The sequence below is a fragment of the Notamacropus eugenii genome, chromosome 2, assembly GCF_028372415.1.
Source record: "Notamacropus eugenii isolate mMacEug1 chromosome 2, mMacEug1.pri_v2, whole genome shotgun sequence".
Taxonomy (NCBI): Eukaryota; Metazoa; Chordata; class Mammalia; order Diprotodontia; family Macropodidae; genus Notamacropus; species Notamacropus eugenii.
Window position 1 is genome coordinate 123,142,054 of NC_092873.1, and position 27,645 is coordinate 123,169,698.

Sequence of the window (27,645 nt, forward strand, 5' to 3'; positions counted from 1 at the left end):
TGGAACCACAATCTGGATAACACAGGTTTTAGCAACTTCTACAGTAAGGGATCAGAGGGCTTGGAATATAATATTCCAGAGGTCAAAGGAGCTAGGATTAAAACCAAGAATTACCTATCCAGCAAAACTGAGTATCATACTTCAGGGGAAAAAATGGAACTTCAATGAAATGGGGACCCAAACATTCTTGTTGAAAAGACCATCCATACATAGCTGAATAGAAAATTTGACTTTCAAATACAAGAATCAAGAGAAACATGAAAAGGTAACCAGTAAGAGAAGTCATAAGGGACTCATAAAAGTTGAATTGTTTACATTCCTACAGGGAAAGATGATATTTCCAACTCATGAGACATTTCTCAATATTAGGGTAGTTAGAGAGAATATGTGTGTATATCTATATCTGTATCTATTTACATATTAAACATATATGCACACATATATACATATAGTATACATACATATGTATGGGTGTGCATATCTGAATGCATGTATATATGTGTGTGTGCTGCATGTATATATGTATATGTGTATATATACATGCATTTGTATATATACATATGTGCACAGAGGGCACAGGGTGAGCTGAATATGAAGGGAGGATACCTACAAAACAAAATTAAGTGTTGAAAGGAATATACTGGGAGAAAGAGAAAGGGAGAGAATGTAGTAAATTATCTCACATAAAACAGGCAAGAAAGAGCTTTTAGAATGAAGGGGAAGAGGGGGAGGTGAGAGGGAATAAGTGAGTCTTACTTACTCCCTTTAGATTTGGCTTAAGGAGGGAATAACATATTGGATTGGGTATGGAAATCTATCTTACTCTGCAGTCGGGAAGAGGATAGGAGAGGGAGAACTGTAGAAGGGATGGCAGATTGGGGGAAGGAGTAATCAGAAGTAAACACTATTGTGAGGGGGCAGGTTAAAGGAGAGAATGGAATAAATGGAGGGCAGGACAGGACAGAGGGAAATGTGGTTAGTCTTTCACAACATGACTGCTATGGAAGTGTTTTGCATTGCTACACACGAATGACCTATATCGAACTGCTTGCTTTCTCAATGAGGGTGTGTAGAGAGGGAAGAAGGGGGAAAATGTGGAACTCAAAGTTTAAAAATGAATGTTAAAAACTGTTTCTGCATGCAACTTGGAAGTAAGATGTACAGATAATGGGGTACAGAAATCGATCTTGCCCTGCAGTAAAATAGAGGGAAGGGAGATGGAACAAGAAGGGTGACATAAGGGAAGGCAGATTAGAGTAAGAGTGGCTGGGGTGCATGCTATCCTGGGGTGGGAAGAGTGAATGCTGAAAACTGCAAATAAATAAATTATAAATAAAAAAAAGAAGACTATTATGCTCCATATCTTTTGGCCATATACTTGCAATTTGGACATGGCAATTCCAAAATATAACCATCATATTTAATTTCTATAGCAGAGTGAGCTTCTGCTCTGTTAGCTCTTTGACTACAAAATAAAACTCTCCAAGGTATCAATAAGTAATACTATGTGTGTGCGTGTGTGTGTGTGTGTGTGTGTGTGTGGATACATATATACACACAGAAAATGGAAGCAAGAGCAAATGATATTAATTCATGCGATGATGTAACTATGAAGTACGATATAAATACAAATTTATTTTAACTGTTGTTATTGTATCTGGGGCAAAACAGAAAATAATAACCTAGATTAATTACAAGTAAAAATATTTTTGGCCATTTTAAATATATATGTATACATATATACATATACCTACACACACACACATATATAACCTCACACAACAAAAACAACTTTGAGAAAGGATCTTCAGTTTATTTGATGAAAACTCATTATCAGTGACTGTCCAAGCAGGAGAAAAAAAATGCAATAAAGTAGAAAAAATTTCAAGCTAGGACTCCATTCTATCATTCTGTTCTCATTAACTACATCATTTCAGAGACGCTGGCTTACTTTCTGAAGATCCCTGGGCTTTTGCATTTTCTGGCACAGGTATGTACTTTTATTTCTTAATTCAAGATAAAAGAAAAGGCACTGTATTAATCAAAATGATAATTGATCAAATTAAATCATCATCATACTATTCAGCAATAGTTTCTTCTAAGCATGACAAAAGTAGGAATGTCAGCAACCATTTTCCGTATGACGTGCACAAAAATTACCAACCCCTTTGAATGATGCACTGGCCTTGAAATAATAATAATCAGTTTACTTACTCTATTTCAGCTCTTAATAAAAAGCTTTGAATTTTCAAAGGATATAGCTAGCGAAACTGAATTCTGGCTGCAGAATAGCCTGCAAATAAGTACACAACAGTAACAATAATATCCACAACTAACAAACTGAAATCCACGAACAACGTTAAGGCAGTTGTTTGTCCTGCATGATAAAAACAACAGTAATCCAAATGTAAAATGGCAGAATATTAATGTCTGGCTTTACTTTTGGTTCTCTGTTTAAAGAAACTCACAGAAGTGGTGATCGAGTCCAGCTGAAAGAGGAGTTCAAGAGTTTAAATCTTCATATGATTTATAAAAATAGTCAGCAATGCCCATTAGTATTTCGAGTACACACCTACTGGGAATAAATCAAATGCACTGCTACGTTCTAGACAGTAACTAGCTGAGTACTGTCCTCAAGTCCGAATGAGTGATGAAACAAATTAACAAATGAATGAATGAATGAATGAATGAATGAATGAATGAATGAACGAATGAATGAAAAAGCACGTAAGGGCTTTACTATGCACAAAGCACTGATCTAAATTCTCCAGATGCAAGTAGATGACAAATAATTCAAACAAATAAACATAGATAATCATTTTATTTTTACAAAAACAATTATCTGACACTCTATGCCAGTTCATAATAGCTACATGGCAGTTGTAAATAATGGAAAATTAATGAGGATGAATTGTAGATAGTGTCTCAGAATCTCAGAGTCAGAAGTGAAAACAAAACATCTCTTTGAGGCAGGCATTGTGTGAAGATCAATATTTGTACTATGGTATAAACCAAAACTCTATTTTTTCCACAGGGATATCATGCCAAATTGTAAAATTCCTTACTTCAAATGAGATATATATGCTATATCAATGGCATTCCCCTGATTTTCCAATCTAGCAACTCTGTCAAACAAGGAAATAAAGCTAGCTTGGCATGGTCTGTTCTTAATGAACATATGTTAGCAATGGGGCTCAACCCTTTACAGCTCACCCACTAACAAACCCTCTCTTTAATTAAAAAAAAATTGATTTTTTTCCCCCAGGAATAGAAGTTAAACTCATTGTCATATGGTTTAAAGATTTCACTTTCTTCCCTTTTTTGAAGATCAAAATAACACTTACTCAGTCCTATAACATCTTCTTGCATTCTCCATGATTTCTCAAAGACTATTAACAGAAGCTTCGTAATCAAATCCATGCACTCAAGTATTCAGAAACTCAGGATTTATAGTTAACCCTTCCACATCATGAGGTTTAGGGGAGTAGCACCCCCACAACCTGGAAAATCCGTGCAAAATTTTTTAATCCTCCCTTCGTACGAGAAAAGGAGTCTGAATATTTTCTTTCCCTTTTATGGCAAAATCTGGGTTAAGTATTTGGGCACAGACTGCATTGCCTGCTGACCTTTGTGTGTTGGCTACTGTTTTCACAAAATTTCCAAAAAAATTCCCATTTGATTTCTTATGCCAACTCTCAATATATTGAAACCATGATGGGAAAAGTCACAGTGTAGAAGGGATAACACAGGTAGGTGACCTTGGACTTGGAGTCAAAAAGACCTGAGTTCAAATTTGGACAAGTCACTTGAATTCCAACTGTTTCAGTTTCCTTTTCTCTAAAATTGGGGTATAGAATCTACCTCTCAGGGTTGTTGTGAACATCAAATGAAATAATGTTTGTAAAATTCCCTGCAAATCCTTAAAGCACTAAATAAATACTAGCTATATTATTATTACTATTGTTATTATTATTCAGATCAAAGGACGTGACATCACTGCAGGAATAGCTTAATGAGTTCTTGCCTTTTTCTTTTAGCTTCCAACACCGTGATGACCACTGTTATTTAATTCTTCCTAAGCTAAAGGTCATTTTGCTTGGGGAGGAATAACTGTTTTCTTTGACAGAAAATCCAATCATTGCGGCACTTTCCCCCCTTTTAAATATAAATGAGTATTACTTAATAAGGTAAAACATACTGTATAAATTAATTAGGTATTACTGCCTTACTCTGAATGGGCCTGGCCAATTTATACCATGTACAAACCATCAGGTGGAGCTGGTGTTTTTATAGGTTCTTATGTACAGGACATGGCTACCAGGCTTTGGAGAAATGGTTTCTTCCTCCAAGGATACCTAGAATTTTATGGGTTTACATTAGGATACTTAGGAGTTTAGTAGTATGTCCTGAACCTTAACTTATTTATTTCCTAACCCTTTCTTTTTCTTCCTCTACACCTACCCTTTAGAACTGGGTAACTCCTAAGGACTTATCATCTTTATTTGCATAAAGGAAAAATGCCCCCACTCTATCCACTGCAGCACTCAATTGCCCAATACAGATGCTACTCAATGGGAACAGAGTTTTTCACTGCCTCTAGCCCAACAATTTTCCCACAAACTTTCTTTTTATCCCTCCCCTAACCTGACACTTTTTTTTTGAAGAACTGGGTTTAGAAACAGAGTACACATTAGTGGCTTCTCCAGACATCCCCAGATTATTCTGTGCATCACTTTAGTCCACCAAGAAAATTTCCCAACATATAGATAATTTATTTAAACAATAAGTAGAGATGTACAGTGCATATCTCAAAAATATTTTCATTTCAGGGCATTTAGAACTCTAGGTGTGAGTCCACTTGACCCAAAACTTGAATTTACATCATATATCAGCTTTCTTTTTTTTAAATTAAATTTATTTAATTTTACTTTTTAACATTCATTTCTATAAGATTCTGAGTTCCAAATTTTGTCCCAATCTCTCCCCTCCCCCCACCTCAAGGTGGCATGTAATTTGATAGAGGCTCTACATATATATTCATATTAAACCTATTTTCACATTAGTCATGTTGTAAAGAAGAATGATTACCAATGGAAGAAATCATGAGAAAGAAACAAAAAAGAGAAAGCAAATAATATGTTTCCATCTGTATTCAGACTCCACAGTTCTTTGTCTGGGTTTGGATGGCATTTTCCATCATGAGTCTTTTGAAGTTGTCTTAGATCTTTGCATTGCTAAGAAGAGATAAGTCTATCAAAGTTGGTTATTACACAATGTGGCTGTTTCTGTGTCCAATGTTCTCCTGATTCTGCACACTTAAGAAATAAATAAATCCTTCCAGGTTTTTCTGAAGTCCTCCTGTTCATCATTTCTTGAGCATAATAGTATTACACTACACTCAAATACCACAACTTGTTCAGCCATTCCCCAAAAGATAGGCCTCCCCTCAATTTCCAATTCTTGGCCACCACAAAAAGAGCTGCTATAAATATTTTTGGTACATGTGGGTCCTTTTCCCTTTTTTGTGATCTCTTTAGGATATAGACTTAGAAGTGGTATGCTGGGTCAAAGGATATTCACATTTTTATAGTCCTTTGGACAGAGTTCCAAATTGCTCTCCAGAATAGTTGGATCAGTTCATAACTCCACTAACAATGAATTAATGCTCCAATTTTCCCACATCTCCAGCATTTATCATTTTCCTTTTTTGTCATGTTAGCCAATCTGATAAGAGCAATGTGGTACCTCAGTGCTGTTTTGATTTGATTTGAATTTCTATTATCAATAGTGATTTAGAGCACTTTTTCATGACTATAGATAGCTTTAATTTCTTCCTCTGAAAACTGCCTATTCATATCCTTTGACCATTTATCAACTGAGAAATGACCTGTATTTTATAAATTTGATTCAGTTCTTTATGATGCCTTTATCAGAGATACTGGCTGTAAAAACTTCTTTCCAAGTCTTCTGCTTCCCTCCTAATCTTGGTTGCATTGGCTTTATTTGTGCAAAACTTTTCAATTTAATGTAATCAAAATTATCCATTTTTCATTTTATAATGTTCTCTACCTCTTGTATCATCATAAATTCTTCCATTCTCCATAAATCTGACTGCTAAACTATTCCTTGATCTCCTAGTTTGCTTACAGTATCAGTCTTTATATCTAAATCATGTACCCATTTTGACTGTATTTTGTTATAAGTGCAAGTTTGGTGTAAGATATTGGACTCTTCCTAGTTTCTGCCACACTACTGTTCAGTTTTCTCAGTAGTTTGGTCAAATTGTCAATTCTTATCCCAGAAGATAGATTACTATAGTCACTGACTACTTTGTCTTGTGTACCTAACCTATTCCACTAATCCACCATTCTACTTTTTAGCCAGTACCAAGTAGTTTTGATGATTGCTGCTGTATAATACAATTTAAGATCTGGTATGGCTAGCCCACCTTCCCTTGCATTTCTTTTCATAAATTCTCTTGATATTCTAGACCTTCCAGAAGAATTTTATTATTTTTTTTAGCTCTATAAAATAATTTTTGATAGTTTGAGTGTTATGGTACTTAATAAGTAAATTAATTTAGGTACAATTGTCATTTTAATTATATTAGCTCAGTCTACCCATGAGCAACTGATGTTTTTCCAGTTATTTAGATCTGACCATACATCAGTTTTCAGTAAAAAAAGACATGGAAAAAAAGAACGATTTTCAGAATTTTTTAAAAATACATTTAACATAAGATTTAGAGTGAGAAACCCTGGATCCATAGGGCTTAGTTCAGGGTCAGCAAAGCCTAAGGCATCAATCCCCAGTGCCCTGCCCTGAGAAGAAAGAGAAAGGATGATAGGGATGCTTCTTCTGAGTATATACTACCATACCAGCCCAGCTTTGCCTACTTTTGGCTGCACTTGAATGTCCTTCTTTGTTACATAATAATTGCATGATCTTAAATAAATTTCCTAACCTATCTGTGACTCGGTTTCCTTTTCTGTTAAATGAGTATCAGATGTTCTCAAAACTGCTTTCCAGTTGTAAATGTTATAAACTCATGATTTCTAACAAGTTTTATCATACTAGTGATAAAATGCCAATATATTTGTAAGCCTAATTATTCCACTTATATTTGTTTATAAATTCCATTTTATAATTATTCCAAAACACACCAGGTATTACTGGGTGATTAAACTTAAACTTTTGTGGTAGTTTAAATTCAATGAATTTTTGACCTTTTACCTTGAAAAACTACCTGATTATGCAATATTCATGAAATAAATGCACAGTTTGTCAGAATTGTACCAGCTAGTAAACCTCCATCAAATGAAAGTTGGGTCTTAGAAATTTTATGTGATTTCATTTGTCTTTATCTATCTTCTAACTCTAAGGGGAAAAAAATCCATCAATGCCAAGCAAGTATCGATAAATAGCCTCAGTTCTCAACAGAGATTTAGTAAGCAGTATACAAACTTACACATACAAGAATGTAAATGTAGCAAAAAATGATAAAACCCAGTGTTGTGTGAAAATGTTTTAAAAGTAATGAAGCAATATGCAATGTTTCATATAAACTAAGCTTATTTTTTCACAGTGAAATTCCATCTGGCTTTATCCTTAAAACATTAAAAATAGAAAAGAGGGTCTAGTTATTCAAAAGTAATCAAAGTTATGCTAAATATAAGATTAAAAATTTGAAAACAACAAAAATTTCCAAAACATAAAAGAAGACTGACTAAATTATGTAACATTCGGGTAATAGAGTGATATTCTAATATATATATATATATATATATATATATATATATATATATATATATATATATATATATATATATATATATATATATATATATAATTTTAAATTTATGGATCATAGAAGGGAATATAAAAAGAGCTATATGTAATGATGTAATATGAATTCAGCAGAATCAAAGCTATATACACATTGATTAATGAGCAGAAAAGAGGAAAGGAAGCAAGGAAGGAAGGAAACAAGGAAGGAAGGAAGGAAGGAAGGAAGGAAGGAAGGAAGGAAGGAAGGAAGGAAGGAAGGGAGGAAGGAAGGAAGGAAGGAAGAGAAAAGGAAGATGGCAAGGGAAGGAGAGGGTAGGAAACTACAGGAGCAATCTGAATGAAACATAATGAGTGACTGAACTAAGGTGGTAGTGATAGGCATAAAGAAGGAGGAGTGGGTACAAGTAACATGTAAATGCAAAACAACAGAATTTAACAACTGATTGATATAGGACTGTGAAGAGGAGAAACAGGAATCAGAAAACTCTAAGATTCTTCATCCAAGACTCTCCTCTGCCTTCATTTCCTGTCCCCAACCTTTTCATCCTTTTTCTTTCCCTTCCAATCCCCATTTAGTCCACTAAAACATCCAGATCTTTTTTCACACAAACTATCCAACTAGTCCTCCTCTGTCCTCTAGGTGTTAAGGTGATCTTCATGCCCAAGTGGAAGACATTGCTTTATCACGACTGAACATGTTAGCTTAAAGCCACTGCTCTAGCCTGTCAAGATCTATTTGGATCCTGATTCTGTCATCCATCTAGTGTTTCAGCTATCCCTCCCAGCTTTCTGTCCTCTGCAAATCTGATGAACATGCCATCTATACCTCTATCAAAGGTCTGATAAGAGAAAAGCAGTGCCATCAATGCAATTAAACAAACAAAAAGAAAGTCTATTGTGCGTAAGGCTGTGTATGAGGCACTAGGAAAACCAAGTTTAAGATCATGTCATTCTCAAAATCAAAGGACTCACAATTTATAGGAAAGCAATAAAGTATGAACTCTCCCAAGTATAATACATGGCCAAAAATAAGTGTGATCAAATGATCTAAGCATAATGTTATGAGAGAGGTAAGAATGCATTCAGCTAGAGGTATAAAGGAAGGCTTCATGAAGAAGTTGGTCCCTGAAAGGGGTTTTAAAACAAAAGATTTCAAGAGGTGAGGTTGTGAAAGCAGTTCTTTCCAAAGATGCAAAATGCCCTATTCCTATGTATGAGCCAATAGAGAAAAGGATAGAAGCTGAAGAAATGAAGTTGAAAAGGTAGTCTAGAGTCACGCTATGGAAGACCTGTGATAAGAAGTTTTTCTTTTATCATAGTTAACTTTTGAAGATATTCTGACATGGTCAGACCTATGCATTATGAAGAAAATGATGGAAATGGTATGAAAGACAGATGGGAGAGAGTAGAAGGTAGAGTTAAGGAGACTACCAAGGAGGGTATTATAATATGTTAGTATAATATTGTTGGGACTGGAAGCTCAATTCCGTGTGGACAGTCTCGGGCAGGTAAAAGTGGGACTTCTAAATCTTAGAGTCTTACGAGGCCCTCCATGGATACCTGATGGGTGGAGTCTCCCTGCCCTCGAGGTCGTCCCGGATTGGAGCACACCTAGTTACCTAACAGCACGGTATTGAGATGCAAACTGTGTGGCTGAAGATTAAGTAGGATTGAGGAAGCCTAAAAGCTCTCTTAGCACGTGTGGAGCCAAAGAGAAAAGTAGGGCTCCGCTTCTTTTCTTTCCTCTCTCCCCTCCCCCTCTCTCCCCGCTTGTACTTCTACTTCCATTCCCTTAAGCTTAGCCTTCTTAGGAAATCTCCCCCTCTTCGTCCTAAGAAAGAAGACCCCCTGCACTTGTAACCGAAACCCTGTAATAAAGCTCAACCCCTGTTTGACTCTGGAACGTCCTTTCTCTCATACGTGCATCCGGCGTGGCCAGCCGAAGACCTGGACAGGTAAGAAAGACTCGGGTAGCCCAATACAGGCCTCTAGGCTTGGCATAATATTATATTATTATATGTAATATAAGCTCAGGTGCTTGAACTAAGGTGGTGACAGCAGGGATTTGACAGTATGAGGATTTGCATTCAAAAAAGAGTATATATGCAGAATTAATTACTGATTGAATGTAGCTTTATACATTGGTATGTGGGGTACCAAGAGGAAAAAGACAAAGATTTTTGGAATAACTGAGAAGATCGTAGAGTCAAAGAATTAGAGCTAAAAAAAGGATCTGAGAGATCAATGACTCCAACATATTTATTATAGAGAAGAGCAAACCACATCCTGAGATGTTAAATACTGTGTCTTGGGTTCATACAGCTAAGTGTCTGAAAGATTCAGTTCAATGCCATGTCCTCCACACCAGAGCTTTCAAACATATGATCTGCAAGGTCCCCACAAGCATCAGGAGTCAGATTAAAATGTAAGTGGGAAATATTGGTTAAAATAAATGGAAATACCGTCTAGCATAGATAACATTAGATTTTAAAACTAAGTCAACATGCTGCTGACAGGGATACTTATCCATGGATTAGAGTCCTTGTTTCTGAGTTTGACACCACTGCTCTCTACCACACAACTCCACATTAGTGGAGTCACTGACAGAAATAGGAAAGGCAGTTTATTTTGTACTTAACAGTGGGAAGGAGACCGTTTTCCAAAATGTTTGCTCCAGAGTCCAGAATTTGAATTGTACCACTGATGGAAGAATAAATTCTTGTTAATTATTTCCAAATTCCAACTATTAGTAGAGAAAATTTAAATCTGAAGCTTCTGTCCAAAAACTCCAACTTTCTCACTAGCATTTTTTCCATTATCAAAGATGTTAGTTAATCCTCACAATCTCCCCTAATAAAATGGATAAATTCCAAGATTGAGGGCAGTCAAAGAGGAGAGAATTTCTTCCTGTAACTATTGTACTTGGACCATATTGGAAGAGTATTTGATTTATTCTTAGTAGTTTTTGGCACTTTGTTTTAGGTTCCTTTCCTGCCACAGAATTTATATAATTACCAAGCAAAGTATGGCCAAAGATCTGTTCCAATTGTGAGGAATAGGACATGTGAAGACAAACAAATTTTAATTAAGTGAAGTTTTATAGAAAGAGAAAGGAAACAGTAAAACTAAATTTACACCTTCATTTTCTCTAATGATTAGATAATTACCTATTTTTTTTTAAATTATGAAGTCAGATGCGATCTAAATAAGAAGAATAAATATCTAAAAATGATGTAAGGGAATAAACACTCAATCAGGAGTCAGGACACCTGGGCTGTCCTTTGGTCTCAGGCACTAGCTAGCTTTTTTTACTATGTCTCAACAAGATAAGTCACTTAACTACTTTGTGCTCCAATTCCTCACCTATAAAATGGGAATGATAGTTTAGGTTATTACACTCAATTCAGGGGCAGCTAGGTGGCACAGTAGATAAAGTACTGGACCTGAAGTCAGGACAACTCATCTTTGTGAGTTCAAATCTGGCCTCAGAAACTTACTAGCTGTGTGACCTTGGGCAAGTCATTTAACCCTATTTGTCTCAGTTTTCTTACCTATAAAATTAGTTGAAGAAGGAAATGGTAAATCAGTCCAGTACCTCTGCCAAGAAAAATCCAAATGGGGTCACAAAGATTTAGACACGATTAAAATTACTCAGTAACAACAATACCACCTAACTCAGAGTAGTGTTGGGAGACTGATATAACTGTACATGAAAACAATAAAAGGGACTAAGTATTTTTAAAACTGACATTCATTTTTGCCTCTAATTCTTATTAAACTATTTTAAACCGATTGACTAAATGAAAAATTAACTCAACTTTACTACAATTAAAAATTGTTCAATTATGTCTTTAAAGTAATTAAGTGGAATAGTGGCTAGAGCACTGACCCTGGAAATCAGGAGGCCCTGAGATCAAATTTGGCCTCAGACACTTAACACTTACTAGCTGTGTAACCCTGGGCAAGTCACTTAATCCTGATTGCCCAGTCAAAAAAGACAAACAAACAAAAAACATTTAAGTAGTATGGTAAATTAAGGTAAGAGAATACTACTGGAACTGTAAGATACCACACATTCTCTTTAAGGAATTCAAAGGAACAGAGGAAGATTTGTACAATGTAATAGAGAACACAGAAAACAAAACCAGAATAATATACAGGGTGACTACAAAAATGCAAATGAAAACAACCTAACGGATTAAATGAAATGATCTTTCAGGACATTGGAGGATGGATGATGAAACATATTTCCCTCCTCCGTGTAAAGAAGTGGAAGTCTTTGGCTTCAGAATATGAATGCAAAGATGGATTTAACTGTATTGATCACTTTTCTTTAGCATTTTCTTTGGCTCAAGGGAAAATCTCATGGGTGAGAATATACCAAGAAATGTGTAAAAATTAAAATCATCACCATAATTTTATTACAACTTAAATAACATTAAATGATAATGTGCAACCAAAATAATTCTTTTATGCCTATGAAGTAGTTCAGTCATTTCAGTCATGTCTGTCTCTTCATGACACAATGAGTGATTTTTTTTGGCATAGATACTGGAGTGGTTTGTGATTTCCTTCTCCAGATAATTTTACACATGAAGAAACTGAGGTAAACAAGGCTCAGTGACTTGCCCAAGTATAACAGTAATTTAAATGAGATCTTTCCCATTCTTAATAGGCCCATGTGAACTGCTTAAATCACATGGAAGCCTAAGTCACAAGAATTTGGATCACATGAAGCTGTGGTGGGAGAAGCTTGCTGAGCAGGTAGAACAGAAAGGGGTGGAGCAGGAAGGTGGAACCAGAAGAGGGGGAGCTGGAGCAGAGCTGAGAGGAAGTTGGTCAGTTTAGTCAGAGCTGGGAAGGACAGAGGAAGCAGGCAGCAGGGATTTTGAGTGTATGTTTGTGGGAAGGCCTGATAATGTGTATAGACATCTTGGTTACTATGATGCATTTCTTTGTTACTATGATGGATCTGGCTTTCTGGTGTTGGGATGGGGCTTTCTCGTGTCTGAATAAATGCTTTTCTTCTGCCTTCTATATGGAGAGTATGTACTTTCAATTGAGAAATATGCTGGTAGGTGTATTCATAGTCACCTTCAATGCTGTGAATATTGTCTTTGTGATACATTAGGTTCACAGAGCTAGTAAGTATATGAGGCCAGATTTGAACTCAGGTTTTCCTGACTCCAGTCTAATGCTCTATCTACTGTATCACTTAGCTGTCTTCTAAAGCTATCACTTATTATTATAATGATTATTGTTCTTCCCAGTTAAATTAGGGTCAATTTTTAAACCTATTCTGCCTATTCACATTGTATTTAATTTTTTTTTCCATGTCACTTGTAAAATGCATGCACTTTTTAGTAGCAGGAATTTTATCACTGCTGGCTATTTTGATTATAGGTACAGGATCTTGTTTTATATGGCACCTTGCTACTGTGGAACTGTTTTATTTTGGCTGTTTCAGTAAGAAATTCTTTGCCAAGCAAAACAGTAGGAGGAAAACTATAAAAGAGTTTGAAAATACTAAAAAAAGAAATAAGTGAACAAGCAGTGATCTAAACATAACTGGGAGTACTATTCCCATGACCTATGACCAAGAAGGGAAAAAAAGGAAAGAAAACGTACATAATCAAGAATGGATTTCATTTCAGACCCACAGACCTTTATCTTTAAATGGAGCAGCATTCACTCTAAATAGCATGTGAGCCGTTATGCTAAAAGAAAATATTCTAACCCAAGTCTGAGATAAAATTGCTCAAAATCAGACAAATCTGATTTAAATTTCCTCTCAAAGAGGGTTTATAAAGTGAAGGAGAATGATTCAAAGTGGTTTCAGCAAAGTTCATGTTATGAACCATCTTTGCTTGCTCTAGGTTTTGTAGTTTTCCATAAAAAATTGAAATCAACAAAGCTATTTGGGGATATAAACAGCAAAAAATTTTGCTCAAAACAGGCAGGCTAAATGAGTTCTGATAATATATACAATTAAAAAATCAAACTGCAAACATGATTCAAAATTTAAGGGCAACAGTGCTTTAAAAACTAATTATATGCCATCTTTGACTCAGGCACACCATTCACCATTCAATGATTTATTTAGGCCACAAATAGCTTGAAATACTTAAACTCAGATTAGTACTCACGATGAAATACAGTAATACAAAGTCTCTTATAGTTGGCATCAAAATTTTTCATTTTTACAAATGGAATAACTTAAATCAGATTGGACTCAATTTCAAGTTCCTCCCCCTTCCCCAACCAAAATAATTTGGCAGGGAAAAGACTACTCACAGACTAGATATAATTACCTTTTGTAAGGCAGAAGTATATCAGTAGCTACATGGGAAACAGGCCATTTATTTGATGTTACCCTGATGCCTTGAAAGAGTTCATTAATCCTGCAAGAGTAAACAGCTTACCATAATCATAGGATCTAGCCTGACATCGTTTATATCTCTTGACATTTATATCACATTTTTCCACTCAACTCAGAGCATATTAGAAACATTTCCCCATTTTTCCTCAAAGAGGCACTACTTGCCTTTCCATTTATACAAAAGTTTCTGTTAGCTAGGAATAGTCTATGTGGTCTGTCCTTAAAATGGTTCTTGACTACATCCTTTTAAATGTCATGAAGTGCTAAAGTTGACCTAATAGCCAAGTAGATTTGGCCTGAAGGGGTAAAACCAGACTACCTGCACCTTACCAGGGGGCAATCATTTATTTGTCTGGATTTCTGTGGAGTAATGTGTGCCTGAGGTACTTTTGAGGGAACAAAAGAAAGAGAACAATGTACTTCCTTTCCGGAAAATTTCTCACAGTGATTTGGCATCATGTCCACCAAGTCATGGGGCAGTTAGATGGTGCAGTGAATACCACTCCAGGCCTCATGTCAGGAAGACTCATCTAAATGAGTTCAAATCTTACCTCTGTTATATCCTAACAGAGAAGATAAACATGCTTATACACACATACATATATATGTACACACACATATTTACATATGTATATGTATAAATATATTCAAAATGGATAACAATAGTTAATAGGAACCTTTTGAGGGTGGATTCACTCATAGTTGGAGGAATAGGAAAGCCTCAAGCAGAAAAAGGTACCACTTGAGTTGGATCATGAAGAAAACTAAGGATCCTAAGAGGTAAAAATGAGGAAGAATTAATTTCAGGTATGAGTATCATGCAAAGCAAAGACTGAGATGATAACCTCTAGGATCCAAGCAACCGTCTTTATTTGACCTTAAAGGCTCTTTACATCCTGGCCCCAGTTTACCTTTCCAACCTTTTTGCATATTACTCCCCTTCGTGAACTCTACGGTTCAGTCAAATTTACTCTTCTTCACAGTAGGACGTCTCATCTCCCATCTCAGTCCATAGATTGAACAATGGGTTCCTGCTCAAGCTGTTTTTTGGACACTCTTGGCTTAGAGTGAATGTCAACAGTAACTGCTTCTTTTTGAAACAACAAATCTGAGGGTCCGGAGGCCCCTTCCAGCTTGATTTATTTATTTTTGATTTTCTACTTAAAGGGGCCATCCCCCGACTACTTCTTAAAGAGGCCTATTCACTGAATGGGCATTACCTCACTTTAAGTGTGTTCCAGAAAAGGCCTTAGCCCAAAAGGACAAGGTCTCCCATTGCATCCTGGGTCATCTCCAGTCATACTGATGAATATCTGCTCACTGGATCCAGATGGCTCAGAAGGAGAAAGTGAGGCTGGTGACCTTGCACAGCCCTCCCTCATTGAAAACAAAGTCAAGTGGAAGTCATGTCATCATTTCTCTGATGTCACAGTCCTCTTCAAAAACAAAGAATGAACATAAGAGTTTATCACCTCTAGAAACCCTTGTAATTTCAACTTGTGGAATGACATGGTCAGGTATGCTCTTTAGTAGAATCATTTTGGCAGTTATGTGACACATAGACTGGAGAAGGGAAAGATATGAGGCAGGGACACTACTTAGGAGACTATTACAAAGAAATAAAATCGTTTACTTAGTCACAGTGAGCTCATCTGTAAAATGAAGGGACTGTTATAAATCTTCTGATAACAAGCACCAATCATCAAAGAAAAGAGCTGGATGTGCTCTAAAGGCTGGCAATGTTTTTTCTTACCTCCAGTTATGCACAAAAAATTTAAATATTTCACCTAGGTGGCAGTTTCCTATTGGGTAAGAGGCAGTTTGTATTTTTTCCCCTCTTTCACTTGTCCCCAATAATTAAATCCATTTCTGATTCTAAAACTGAAAAACAGACGAAACTACCAAAACAACTACAGGATGAAGAAAGCCCTACCTAATTCTTTATGGTAGGGACCTGTGTGGCGGGTCCCTGATCATTTATCATCATTCTCATTAAGAATATAAGGAAGAGAAAGCAGAAAAATGATTTGTGACTTTTACACAACTGCAAAAAGGTCCCATAATTGCTACCTGCAAGTTCTGTTCACCATGAGAGTAGAATGAACAGGAAATATCTCACTATTTTTACCACCACATATTCATCTAGGTCTTCTATGTTCTCAGATTACTTGAGCTCAACTAAATCTTCAAATGACAGAGAGCTGCAAAGGACAGTGAACATAGTACACAAGCAAACAGAACACCCAGAAAGTGACCCTAATACTCTGCAAAGAAGACTGAAAATAACATGAAGAAATGTAATGGGATGAAAATTCTGCATGATGTAGCGCGCAGGCCCCACAATTAAAAAGGCATGAGACACAAAAAAGTCTTGAGTGCAAGCACCACCTTTGATACATACATATATACATATATACGCTGGCTATGTGACCCCAAGCAAATCAATTAATCTTTCAGTGATGACCTAAGCCACATTCTTATGGCTACAATTTACACAGCAGGTGAAGGATTATCATTGATAGAGCCCCTCAACAGCAGTTTCCTCTTGCACCAATGAAATCACCAGTCTGATTGTTAAAAAAAAAGACATCCTAAAGTTAGATTAAAAAGTTCAACTACAGAAATACAAAATGGACAAGACAAAGATAGAAAGCAGTGGCTAAAGAATTTTATTTTAGTTGTCTTTCAGTACAGCAGTTGAAATGGGAAGCAGTGTATCATAGTGGTTAGAAAAATGGATTTATTGTTAAAAAAACCTCAGGCAAAAATGTACCTCAGACACTTACTAGTTGTGGGATTACAGGCAAGCTTATTTTTTCCATATCTGTAAAGCTAGAATAGGAATTCTTCTAACACAGAGGTATTGGATAACATCTGTAAGTTGTTTTGCAAATCCTGAAGCACTTCTATGATGAAAAAGTTAATGACTTAGAACGAAAATGAACATGAAAATACATGAATTATATTTTTTTCATTCTGATAAGTATTTTTTCTTAATTTCTCAATAATTATCTCATAAATTTGCATAAGAGACCTAATGACTGAATTATCTTTTACCTACCTGAGGTACCCATTTGGAAGATACAAAGCTGGTTACTTCTATTACTGATAATCCTGTTTTGGAAAGTTGGTTGATAAATTCAATTTTGATATCTGTAGGTACAATGACCTAGAAAAGAAAACATAAGGATTTTAGTATTAATATGCTGAGAGACATAATTTGTAAGAAAAAAAAAATTCCATCCAAAGGCAACAGATTTACAAAATGAGATAACAGATGTAAAGCACTTTGTCAATCTTAAAGCACTACATGAATGCTAGCTCTTAATATTATTAAAGAAATTAGGCAAATACTAAGGATATATATTTATATATACTTATGACTGTAATGTCTTCCTCCAACAGAAAATAAGTTCCTTGAGGACAGGGATAGTTTCATTTTTGTCTTTTCTTTCACCAGGACCTAACATAGTTTCTGGCATGTAGTAGGCACTTCTGAAATATTTCTTAATTGATAAATGATGTTATTCATATATTATAACTGGATAGTTTTTTTAAAATACGAACATTTTAATTAACATTTAACACAAATCTTGTGAATATATATGCATTTACCTTTTCATTTTGTAAGCCATCCCTGGGTCCAACTTCTACTATTTTAACATAGTCAGGAAATCCTGATAATTGTGTTGCCTGGAAAAAAAAAATCATGAAGAATAAAGATACCTTGTAAATAACAATTACTCAATTAAAATAGAAGAATCACTGTAATTACAAGGTTGGAGAGATCATGTAGTCTAATACAATGGGAAAAGAATTGTCTTTATAGCAGATGTAACAGGTGATTTATCATATTCAGTTCAATAAATATTTTCTCCTGACATTATTCAAGGCACTGGCATCCAAGAACATACACAAAATAATTCCTGCCCTCAAAGATCTTACATTCTACTGAGAAGATAAAAAATTATGAATAGAAATACAATTAAAAGACAATTTGAGGAATAAGGGAGAATTAACTTCTTGGCATCATCAGGAAAATATTCACAGAAAAGAAAGAACTAAACTGAATGAACCTAGTGATTAACACACTGTCGGACATAAAGTAGGTGCTTAATAAATGCTTGCTGACTTAGAATAAAAGGGACTTAGAAAAAGAAGTGTATACAACTGCTAGAGACCCAAATGGAATGCAAAGATTTTTGTCATTTAGTTGTGTCCAGTTCTTTCTGACCCCATTTCAGGTTTTCTTGGCAAAGATACTGAAGTAGTTTGCCATTTCCTTCTCCAACTCATTTTATAGATGAAAAACTGAGGCAAAAAAGGGTTAAGTGATTTGCCCAGGGTCACACAGCTACTAAGTGTTTGAGAACAGATTTGAACTCAAGAAGATGAGTCTTCCTGACTCCAGGCCTGGAGTTTTTATCCACTGTGCCAGCCATCTGCCCCATGCGGAGAATGGGAAATGGCTATCAGTTCCCAAAGATATTAATGTAGGAAAATTGTATCTATTTCATTTTTAAAAAGGGTATATACCCTGGAGTTGGATAAGTATCCTGGCCTGTTCCTGAGGGACAAGTGTTCTAGTCTCTTCTGGGTGGGGGTGGAGGGTGGGAGGGAATGCAATGAATTCCCATGATCAATACCCAGTGACTAGTGATGCCACCTAATGATAATAAATAAGAATATGTGATGGGAATAATCTTTTAAGAAATAAATTCTACTTTCTGCCAATAAATGCAAACTGTGAAATCACTTTATTTTTGTATCCCTTTGAAAGATTTTTCTTCTTTGAACTTTTAAGTGGGAGTGGAGATTTGCCTTTGACCACCCCCTCCCATCCACTCCCGGATGAAATGAGGACTTATAGCAGAAGCACATGTTCAGCAGAGTCTATACCTGCCCAGGTGAGTGAGAGTGAAGTCTTCCAGTTCTTAGGATTCCTTCTTCTACCCTTCTATTTCATTTTCTGCACATAGATTGGTAGCTAATGATCCCAAGATATGTATGGGACCTCCAATGAAACAGGTCTAGGATAGTCTAAGGAGCTACTCTGTGAGTTATCTTGATTCTGAAAACTGATAATTCCTGAGTTGGGCACTAGCTACCCAGGAAGACACAAGTTCCTTAATGATACAATTTTTAAAGGAGGAAAGATGTTGCAGTAAGGTAACCAAATCCATGGGAGGAAAGGGTCAAGAAATTTGGATGTTTCTGCCTTCCATAATAATAGCTGTGAATTGCTGAAACAGTACAGGTCTGAGGTGAATGAGAAATATCCATTCAGTAGTTTCACACAAGAATTTTACCTTCTGGGGTAGAACAGTAATTGTAGTATATTATCTAATACATCCTACATTTATTCATGTACATGTCTGAATCTTTTCCATATTTTCTATGATGAGGAAATAAAGTCATTCTATACGAGATGTCCATATTTAATGCCAGGTAATTTTGCAGAAGGGTATCCCATCACCCAGTTTGAGAGAAATACAACCTATGGGCCACATCTAAGCTTTTACCAAAACCTTACTCCAGGGTGGAGGCAAAGGCAAAGAGAGAGGGTTGACTTTTTTGGAGTCAACCCTCTCCCTAACTGAACCTATGTCTGTATGAGTGCAGAATCCCTCAGGATTACCCCTTGGGCTACAGGACACACTAAGGCTTTGAAAATATGAGAACATTTCTATATGAAATATTTTCCCAATCATACTTCCCTTAAACATTACACTTGAAGCCAGACTGTAATTTGTTTGAGGACATGGACTCTGTTCTATATTTCCTTTCTATCCCCCATAGCACCCTGGAAAGTGACCAACAAATATGGGAGGGCCTGTTATTTGGAACGTTCTGTGTTCGCAGCTGTGGGGAAAAGAAAAGAAAACTAAGAGACTTGGAGGTCTACACAGAACAAGCTTAGTAGCCACTAATGCTAACAGTATTAAGCCTTTGATTACGGGCATCTTGCCTCACACAAGAGAAAGCAAAAATGGAAGACAAATTAACACTTCAGGGTGGAGGATGATGAGGAGAATAAAAGGGGAAAGGAGTGAAGCATACATCAGATTACTAGAAAAACAATTATAAACCACATCTCTGAAGGCATCAGGATACAAAAGCCTTGGGAGGCACCTGGGCACAAGTGCAACAATTGCTAGGTCTAATAGCAAAAGAATCTCGTATCCAAATCAGACATCCCCTTCCCTTGGTTGGCATCTGGGTTATTCCATACTCTTAGTCACTTGTCTACTTCTGCAGTGTATAATCTTGTAATATAGCACAACCCAGGTTGTGGTCTCATTCAGGGGCATCTGAGTGTTCTACCTCTAATGTCAAGGGCAGGGAGGCACCAATTGTAGAGGTGGCATGGGTGGTGGAAGTTTCTGGAAGGGAGAGTCCAGATATGAATATCTCCAGAGAAAAGTCAAAGAAAGATCAATAGGCAGGAGGGGGAGATATCTCTAGAGCACAGTGAAGCCAAACCACAGTGTGCAGTGGGGAAGGAATATCTTAATAATATTAATCTTAATGATACTAATATCTTAATAATATTAACCTTAATAATCTTAAATATCTTATTAATATTAATAATATCTTAATTATACGGATGATTTATGAGCATCTAGAAAGGAAAGTGGTAAGAAACAGGAGCCAACATGAGTTCATCAATAGCAGAACAGTCCAGACTATTTTTATTTCCTTTACTAATGATACTGGGGAGTACCATGAATATACACAACATACTGTAATTTCAGCAACAAGTCTTCCATAGTCTTTCATAATATCCTTGTAAAAGATCAAGTCCAAGGTTAGATAATAATAAGCATAAATAGATTCAGAAATGGTTATATGATGGGTCAGTTTCAAACTGGAAGCTTTTCAATGTACTATCTCAAGTATTTGTCCCCTGACTGTATATTGACCAGCACTAAGATCAGTGACTTGGATAAAGGGAAAGGTAAGATATTTTTTGAATGTTCACATAACACAAATCTGGAAGGGATAGCTAACAGACTCGATGATTTAACAGACTTCATTTCATCACCTTGCTAGATAAAGGTGAATTTTGATACTCAGTACTGTTTCAGTTCACCCTAATTCACTTCTCTCCCGACTGGAGAGCTAGAAGGTGGAACACTGAACTCCTACAGCCTTCCTTTACAAGAGGTCTCACAACCTTTCAGCTAACTCCATCTTGCATCAGCAGCTCTGCCTGCCTTCAACTCTACAGAACACCTTGATGTCCTTTTCACCTCTTCAGCTTCCTTTTCTGTATTGTCTTCTCCCTTCAGATTAGAAGCTTCTCAAAGGCAGAAATCATCAATCTTTCTGATTTGTATTCTGAGTGCTTAGCACAATGCCTGAGTCAGAATAGTCACTTAATAAATCTTTAGTGAATTGAATTAATCACAGAGTTAGAACTATAAAACATCTTGACAGATCAGAATGAAAGTCTGAATTTAATGAAATGAAAATACATAAGGGTAAGTGTAAAATGCTTCACTAGAGCTTAAAAAAATCAAGGTAGTGTCTTAACTGACAGGTAGGTGGCTCAACAGATACAGTGTCAGGACTGGAATCAGGAAGACCTGAGTTCAAATCGAACCCCAGACATTTATTAACTGTCTGACCCCCAGTATGTCACCTAATCCGGTTTACCTCAGTTTCCTCATCTGTAAAATGAACTGGAGAAGGAAATGGCAAATCACTCCACTATCTTTGTCATAAAAAACCAAATTAAATTAGTAGGACACAACTGAACAACAAGAAGAAGTTTAGCTAAATAAAAGATCTCATAAAAGGGATCTTGGGTTTTATTAAAATACTTTAAGAGTCAATATGTGACATGGAAGGAAAAAAATCTGAGTGATCTTAAGCTGAATTAAGACAGGCAGGAGTGGGTCAAACTGTAAATCATAAAAACAACTAATAATTTCATCAAAGAGAATGACAATAATGAGATAATATCAAAATTTATGGCGTGCAGCCAAAGTAATAACTTAGGAGAAATTTTATATCTCTAAAAGCTTACGTGGATAAAATAGATAAAGAGATGACTGAATTGGGTATGCAACTACAAAAGCTAGGAATAAAAATTAAAATCCCCAATCGAATAACAAATTAGAAATTCTGAAAATCAAAGGAGAGATGAATAAAATTGAAAATAAGAAAACTATGGAACAAATAAAACTAAGAAGTGGTTTTAGAAAAAAACAATAAAAGATAAACTATTGGTTAATTTGATTTTAAAAAAAAGAAAATCAAATTACCAACATCAAAACTAAAAACAGTAAATTCACCACCAATGAAGAGAAAATTAAAGAAATAATTAGGAGTTATTTCGCCCAACTGTTTGCCAATAAATCTGACAATCTAAGTGAAATGGATGAATTATTTACAAAAATATAAATTGCCCAGATTAAAAGAAGAGGAAATAAAATACGTAAATCACACCATCTTAGAAAAAGAAATTGAACAAACCATCAGTGAGCTTCCTAAGAAAAATATCCAAGGTCAGATGGATTTACAAATGAATTCTACCACACATTTAAATAACAGTTAAATTCAATACTATATAAACTATTTAGAAAAATAAGTGAAGAAAGAATTCTATGAAATTCCTTTTATGACACAAATATGGTGCTGATACCTAAACCAGAAAGAGCCAAAACAGAGAAAGAAAATTATAAACCAATTTCTCTAATATTGATGCAAAAAATTTAAACAAAATATTAGCAAAGAGATTACAGCAATTTATCACGAGTATAATACACATAATAATACAGATGGGATTTATACCAGAAATGCAGGGCTGGTTCAATATTGGGAAAACTATTAGCATAATCTACTATATCAATATCAAAACAAACAGAAATCAAATGATTATCTCAACAGAGGTAGTAAAAGCTTTTGACAAATACAGCATCCTTTCATATTAAAAATACTAGAGAGCATATGAATAAATGGAGCTTCCCTTAACATCATAAGTAGTATACATCTAAAACCATCAGCAAGCAAAATCAATAATGGGGATAAGCCAGAACTCTTGTCAATAAAATCAGGAGTGAAACAAGGATGCCATTATCAGCACTATTATTCAATATTGTATTAGAAATGTTCTCTTTAGCAATAAGAGGGAAAAAAAAGAAATTGAAGGAATTAGACTAGGCAATGAGGAAATAAAACAATCATTTTTTGCAGATGATACAATGTATACTTTAAGAATTCTAGATAATCAACTAAAAAACTACTTGAAATAATTAACAACTCCCTCAAACCAATAGCTCAAAAGCACCTATAAAAACATTTAATTTACTTGTGAAAGAACACAGTTAGTTGCAAAGAAATTTAATTAAAAAGCATATTAATAAAAATAATAAAATATTCATTCCATAGATCTTGAGCTCATTCTCCCATAAATAACTCACACCCTTAGTGAGAATAGAAAATTCCATTCAGAGACCTTGAGCTCACTCTCTTACAAATACTCACACCCTTAGTGAGAAGGAGTAAACATATGTAAAGAATAACAGCCTGCAAATTAAAGGGTATGCATAAATCAGTACCACAAGTGGTATATACACATATGAGGAACACATGTGACAACAAATCATGCTCGGAGGGGCATCACATGCCTCCACTACTTCCAAGCTCCCAGTGTCTTCTGATGATACCATTGTCAAGATTTCTTCTGGGCCTGATCCATGTCAGGATCACCCTCCATTATTATGGGTTTTTTGTCCCACATAGACAAGGTCCCACGATTCCTACTGCAACATCCACAAAGTGGTTAGGAATTTCCTTTCCTGCTAGTTTTTTCCATCCACCTCAACCTTTCCAGCTCTCAGCTACATTATTCAGCTGAGATGATATTTCAAGCACCATCTGATATGCCCTTCTCTGATCACTGAAAGCTGCTGCAGTTGGTAAGCCTTCCCCATGGAGGGATAATGAACACACAAACACTTTTGAATCAGCCATTTAAAAAAAGACTCACAGTTTTGTGAATACATTTGAAAATAACTTAATTTTTTCTAGAATGATTGAGTGAATATTAGTTACACTTAAATGTTAACACAATAATAGTTTATATTTATAGAGCTCTTTTAAAGTTTATAAAGCAATTTCATTACAATAACCCTGTGAGCTAGGTGGTATGAATATAACTACTCCCACTTTTATAAGTGGGGAAATTGAGATTTAAACATATATTAAATGACGTGCCGAAGCTTTCATAGCTAGTTAGTGTCAGAGTTTGGATTTGAACCTAAATCTCTTAACTTCAGTTGCAAGACTTTTTTTCTTCATTCTGCTGTGGGACCCTTCCCAGAAGACCTAGCTCAAATTCTACCTTCTAATACAACCTTCCATAATTTCCCCCAATTTCTCTACCTCCCAAACACACAGAGGTATGAGTTATTCCTCATCCATAGCACTTTGTTATTTTTCATACTTTTAAAGTCAGTGTTCCATAATGGACAGAGAAGTAGCCTTAAAGCCCAAAAGATCTGGGTCCAAATTCTATGATCATACTGGTTGTATGATCCTGGAAAAAAAAATCACTTAGCTAACCAGTACTCTAAGCTCTATAGACTTAGAGTTGCAGAGAAATTGCTGATGTACATTGGTAAGGGGAATTTCCTTATCTGGGAATTTCCTCTCCTGATGAAAGCACAGATCCATTCCTTATCCCTCCCTCCTATATAAGCATATAGCATATAAGAATATATATTATTTATATATATTTAGCATATGAGAATCCATATTACAATTAATTCTATTCCACATGTTTAAAAGCAACCTAAGATCTATTTTTAAATAACCCAAAAGGGGAAAACATCAACTAAAAATGAAAAAAGATTACAGATAGTAATCTGACCCAAAAGCGGCGACTTAAAAGACAGTACCAATTATCAACCTAACTCTCTCTTCTTTAAGAGTATTATCTATCTATGCACTGAGTGTATCCTTGATGAAAATATGAGAAGGGAACAGGCAAATATTCTTCAGAATGGTATGTAATATAATTTTGTATATAATTTGTGTCTATATATGTATACATATATGTGTGTATACTTATATATATACACACATAATTTCATATAAAAATCCCTTCTTGATTGTATTTTTTACTATACCAAAAAATGCACTTTATTTATCAAAGAAAAATGTGACATTAAAGTTTCTCTTTGAAAACATCCTCTGGTTATATGCAGAACTCATTCAAATCTCCACAACAGATATAGCAACAGACGTAATTTTGTTATTAGTGTTATGATTATCAGTAATAACCACTAGTGACCTTTAAGTGGACATTGGATAACTTGTCCTACATATAGATGAGATTCCTGCTTTAGTAAGGGTTAAGCTAATTTCCCTCTGAGATAAGCAACAACTCTGATTACACAACTCTGCAAAGATTCAATGAGGTGTCAGACAAGGAGATATATCCTTAGAAAAGGTATATTCATCAGGTCATGGAGGATGTGCTTCAAAAAGTTCAAATATATGAAAAGATTGTTATCTTCCAGTATTTCCCCCCAACATGAAATAAAGTGCTTTGCATAGTACCTGGAATGTAGTATATATGCTTATTGTGTTCCCTCTTCCCAAAATGGATTTGACCCATACCCTGCCTCCCTCCACCATAAGACAGATTAGGTCTAGGCCTCCTCTTTACCTCCGGTGTCAAAGGTGAGTTTTCCATAAAAGGACACAAAACAATCCCTAGACCTGACTGCTTCCCTGACATAGGTTCCTGGCTCCTTAAGGGCAAAAGAAGTCCCACACAGATAGGGTCAGGGTCTCTCAGTCTTGGTGGGTTCCTGAAACCCCATAAAACAGATCCTGCTCTATTGACCTGCTGACCTGCTGACTTGTTTCATTTCCATAAGGATTTGAGTGAGAAAGCATCTAACAAAGTTATGGCTAAGTACTACTCTATGTTTGATGTTTACCTTTAGGCTCTGCTGGGACAAAATAAATCTCTTTTTTGTTAATGGCTGACTTAAGAATACCTCATTACATACCATCTAGGTGGCATAGTGGATAGAGCTCAGGACCTGGAGTCAGGAAGAAATGAGTTACAATTTGGCCTCAGACACAAGCTGTGTGACCCTGGGCAAGTCAATTAGCCCTGCTTGTTTCAGCTTTCCCATCCTTAAAATGAGCTTGAGAAGAAAATGCCAAACCACTTCAGTTTTTCTACCAAGAAAATCCCATATAAGGTCCTGAAGAGTTGTGCACAATTGAAATGACTGAACAATAACAATATTACCTACCAAAATCTAACCCAAAATAAGAGAGTAATGCTATCAGATATGTATCTCACAAATTGGGAGAGATTTCTTACAGATGGGGAGGGTCTCCAAATGTTACTCTTTACTGGTGATATAGTGTTGATTCCATCAAAATCTGTAAAAACTATATGATTTGGTCAATGAGATCTACGGTCAGTGAAAACACACCCGTCTAACAATATATACAAGGATAAAAGAAACAAACAAAAGCATGTTGATGAAGAATTCTTATTGCTCAAGTTTTCATACACAGCTGGATAGCCAGTCAGTCCACTAACAAGATCCATATTGCTTTCTGTGAAAGACCGCTAGGATTGAAGGAAAGAGATAATTCAATTCGAATCTTATTTTCTAATACTTAGTAGCTAGCTGAATGACTCTGGGCAAGTCACTTACCCCCTATTTCCTCTAAATCACTGTTTCCTCATCAGTAAAATTGTTCCTACTTTAAAAAGTTGTTGTAAGGATTAAGTGAGTTAATCTATAAATGATGCATTAGAAACTCAGAGTGATATAAAAATGCTAGCTATTATCCTATGGGACAGGCTTTTATGGAAATGATGACCTGAGCCCAGAACCCCCCATTTGGGAGAAAAGCATAGGTTGGATTGCATATGAACAACTATGCAACATGTTCAGTGATAACAAGCTACTCGCTGACACAAAAAGCTATCATTTCAACACTAATATTCTTCCTGGGATGCTATGTGGCTATGAATCAAGGACTTCCAAGATCTCTGAAGGATGACAACTGCAGGTGACCCAAAGGTCAATGGAGAAATGTGTGATGGAGGAAAGTTGGTTATAGTATATTGCCAATGATGACTTATGTGCTAGAAATGCTGTAAAACACATCATCAAGGGCAAGCAAAACTGGAAAAGCAGATGTGTTGATAACATAGGAAGACTAAGAGATAACAGATGGTCAATCCAAGTGTTACATTTATATCCATAAAATACAGCCAAACCTCTGTAATATCAAAAGAATTGAAGTTGTAGATCACTGAAGGACAATAGAGTGAAACATGGTGGATGTAAGCAGTCTGTATCACATTACAAACCATGAGTTACAATGAAGAAATGATGTAAAGGATGTCAAACCAACATATTAGCAAGTTTTAAAAAAAAAGACAAATTGGTCATATGATGAGAGGTAGGGATAAACTATGGACAATTTAC

At 35.7% G+C, this 27,645-nt stretch overlaps 1 protein-coding gene across 1 annotated transcript in view; it reads right to left on the reverse strand.

Moving 5' to 3' along the window:
• The window catches only part of HMGCLL1 (3-hydroxy-3-methylglutaryl-CoA lyase like 1), a 258,782-nt gene that overhangs the window by 178,851 nt on the left and 52,286 nt on the right, over window positions 1-27,645 (reverse strand). Inside the window, exons 2-3 of the mRNA XM_072642501.1 lie at window positions 17,783-17,860; window positions 17,229-17,336 (exon numbers count right to left, since the gene is read on the reverse strand). Coding sequence (XP_072498602.1) covers window positions 17,229-17,336; window positions 17,783-17,860 — 186 coding nt within the window. The remainder of the gene's footprint in view (window positions 1-17,228; window positions 17,337-17,782; window positions 17,861-27,645) is intronic.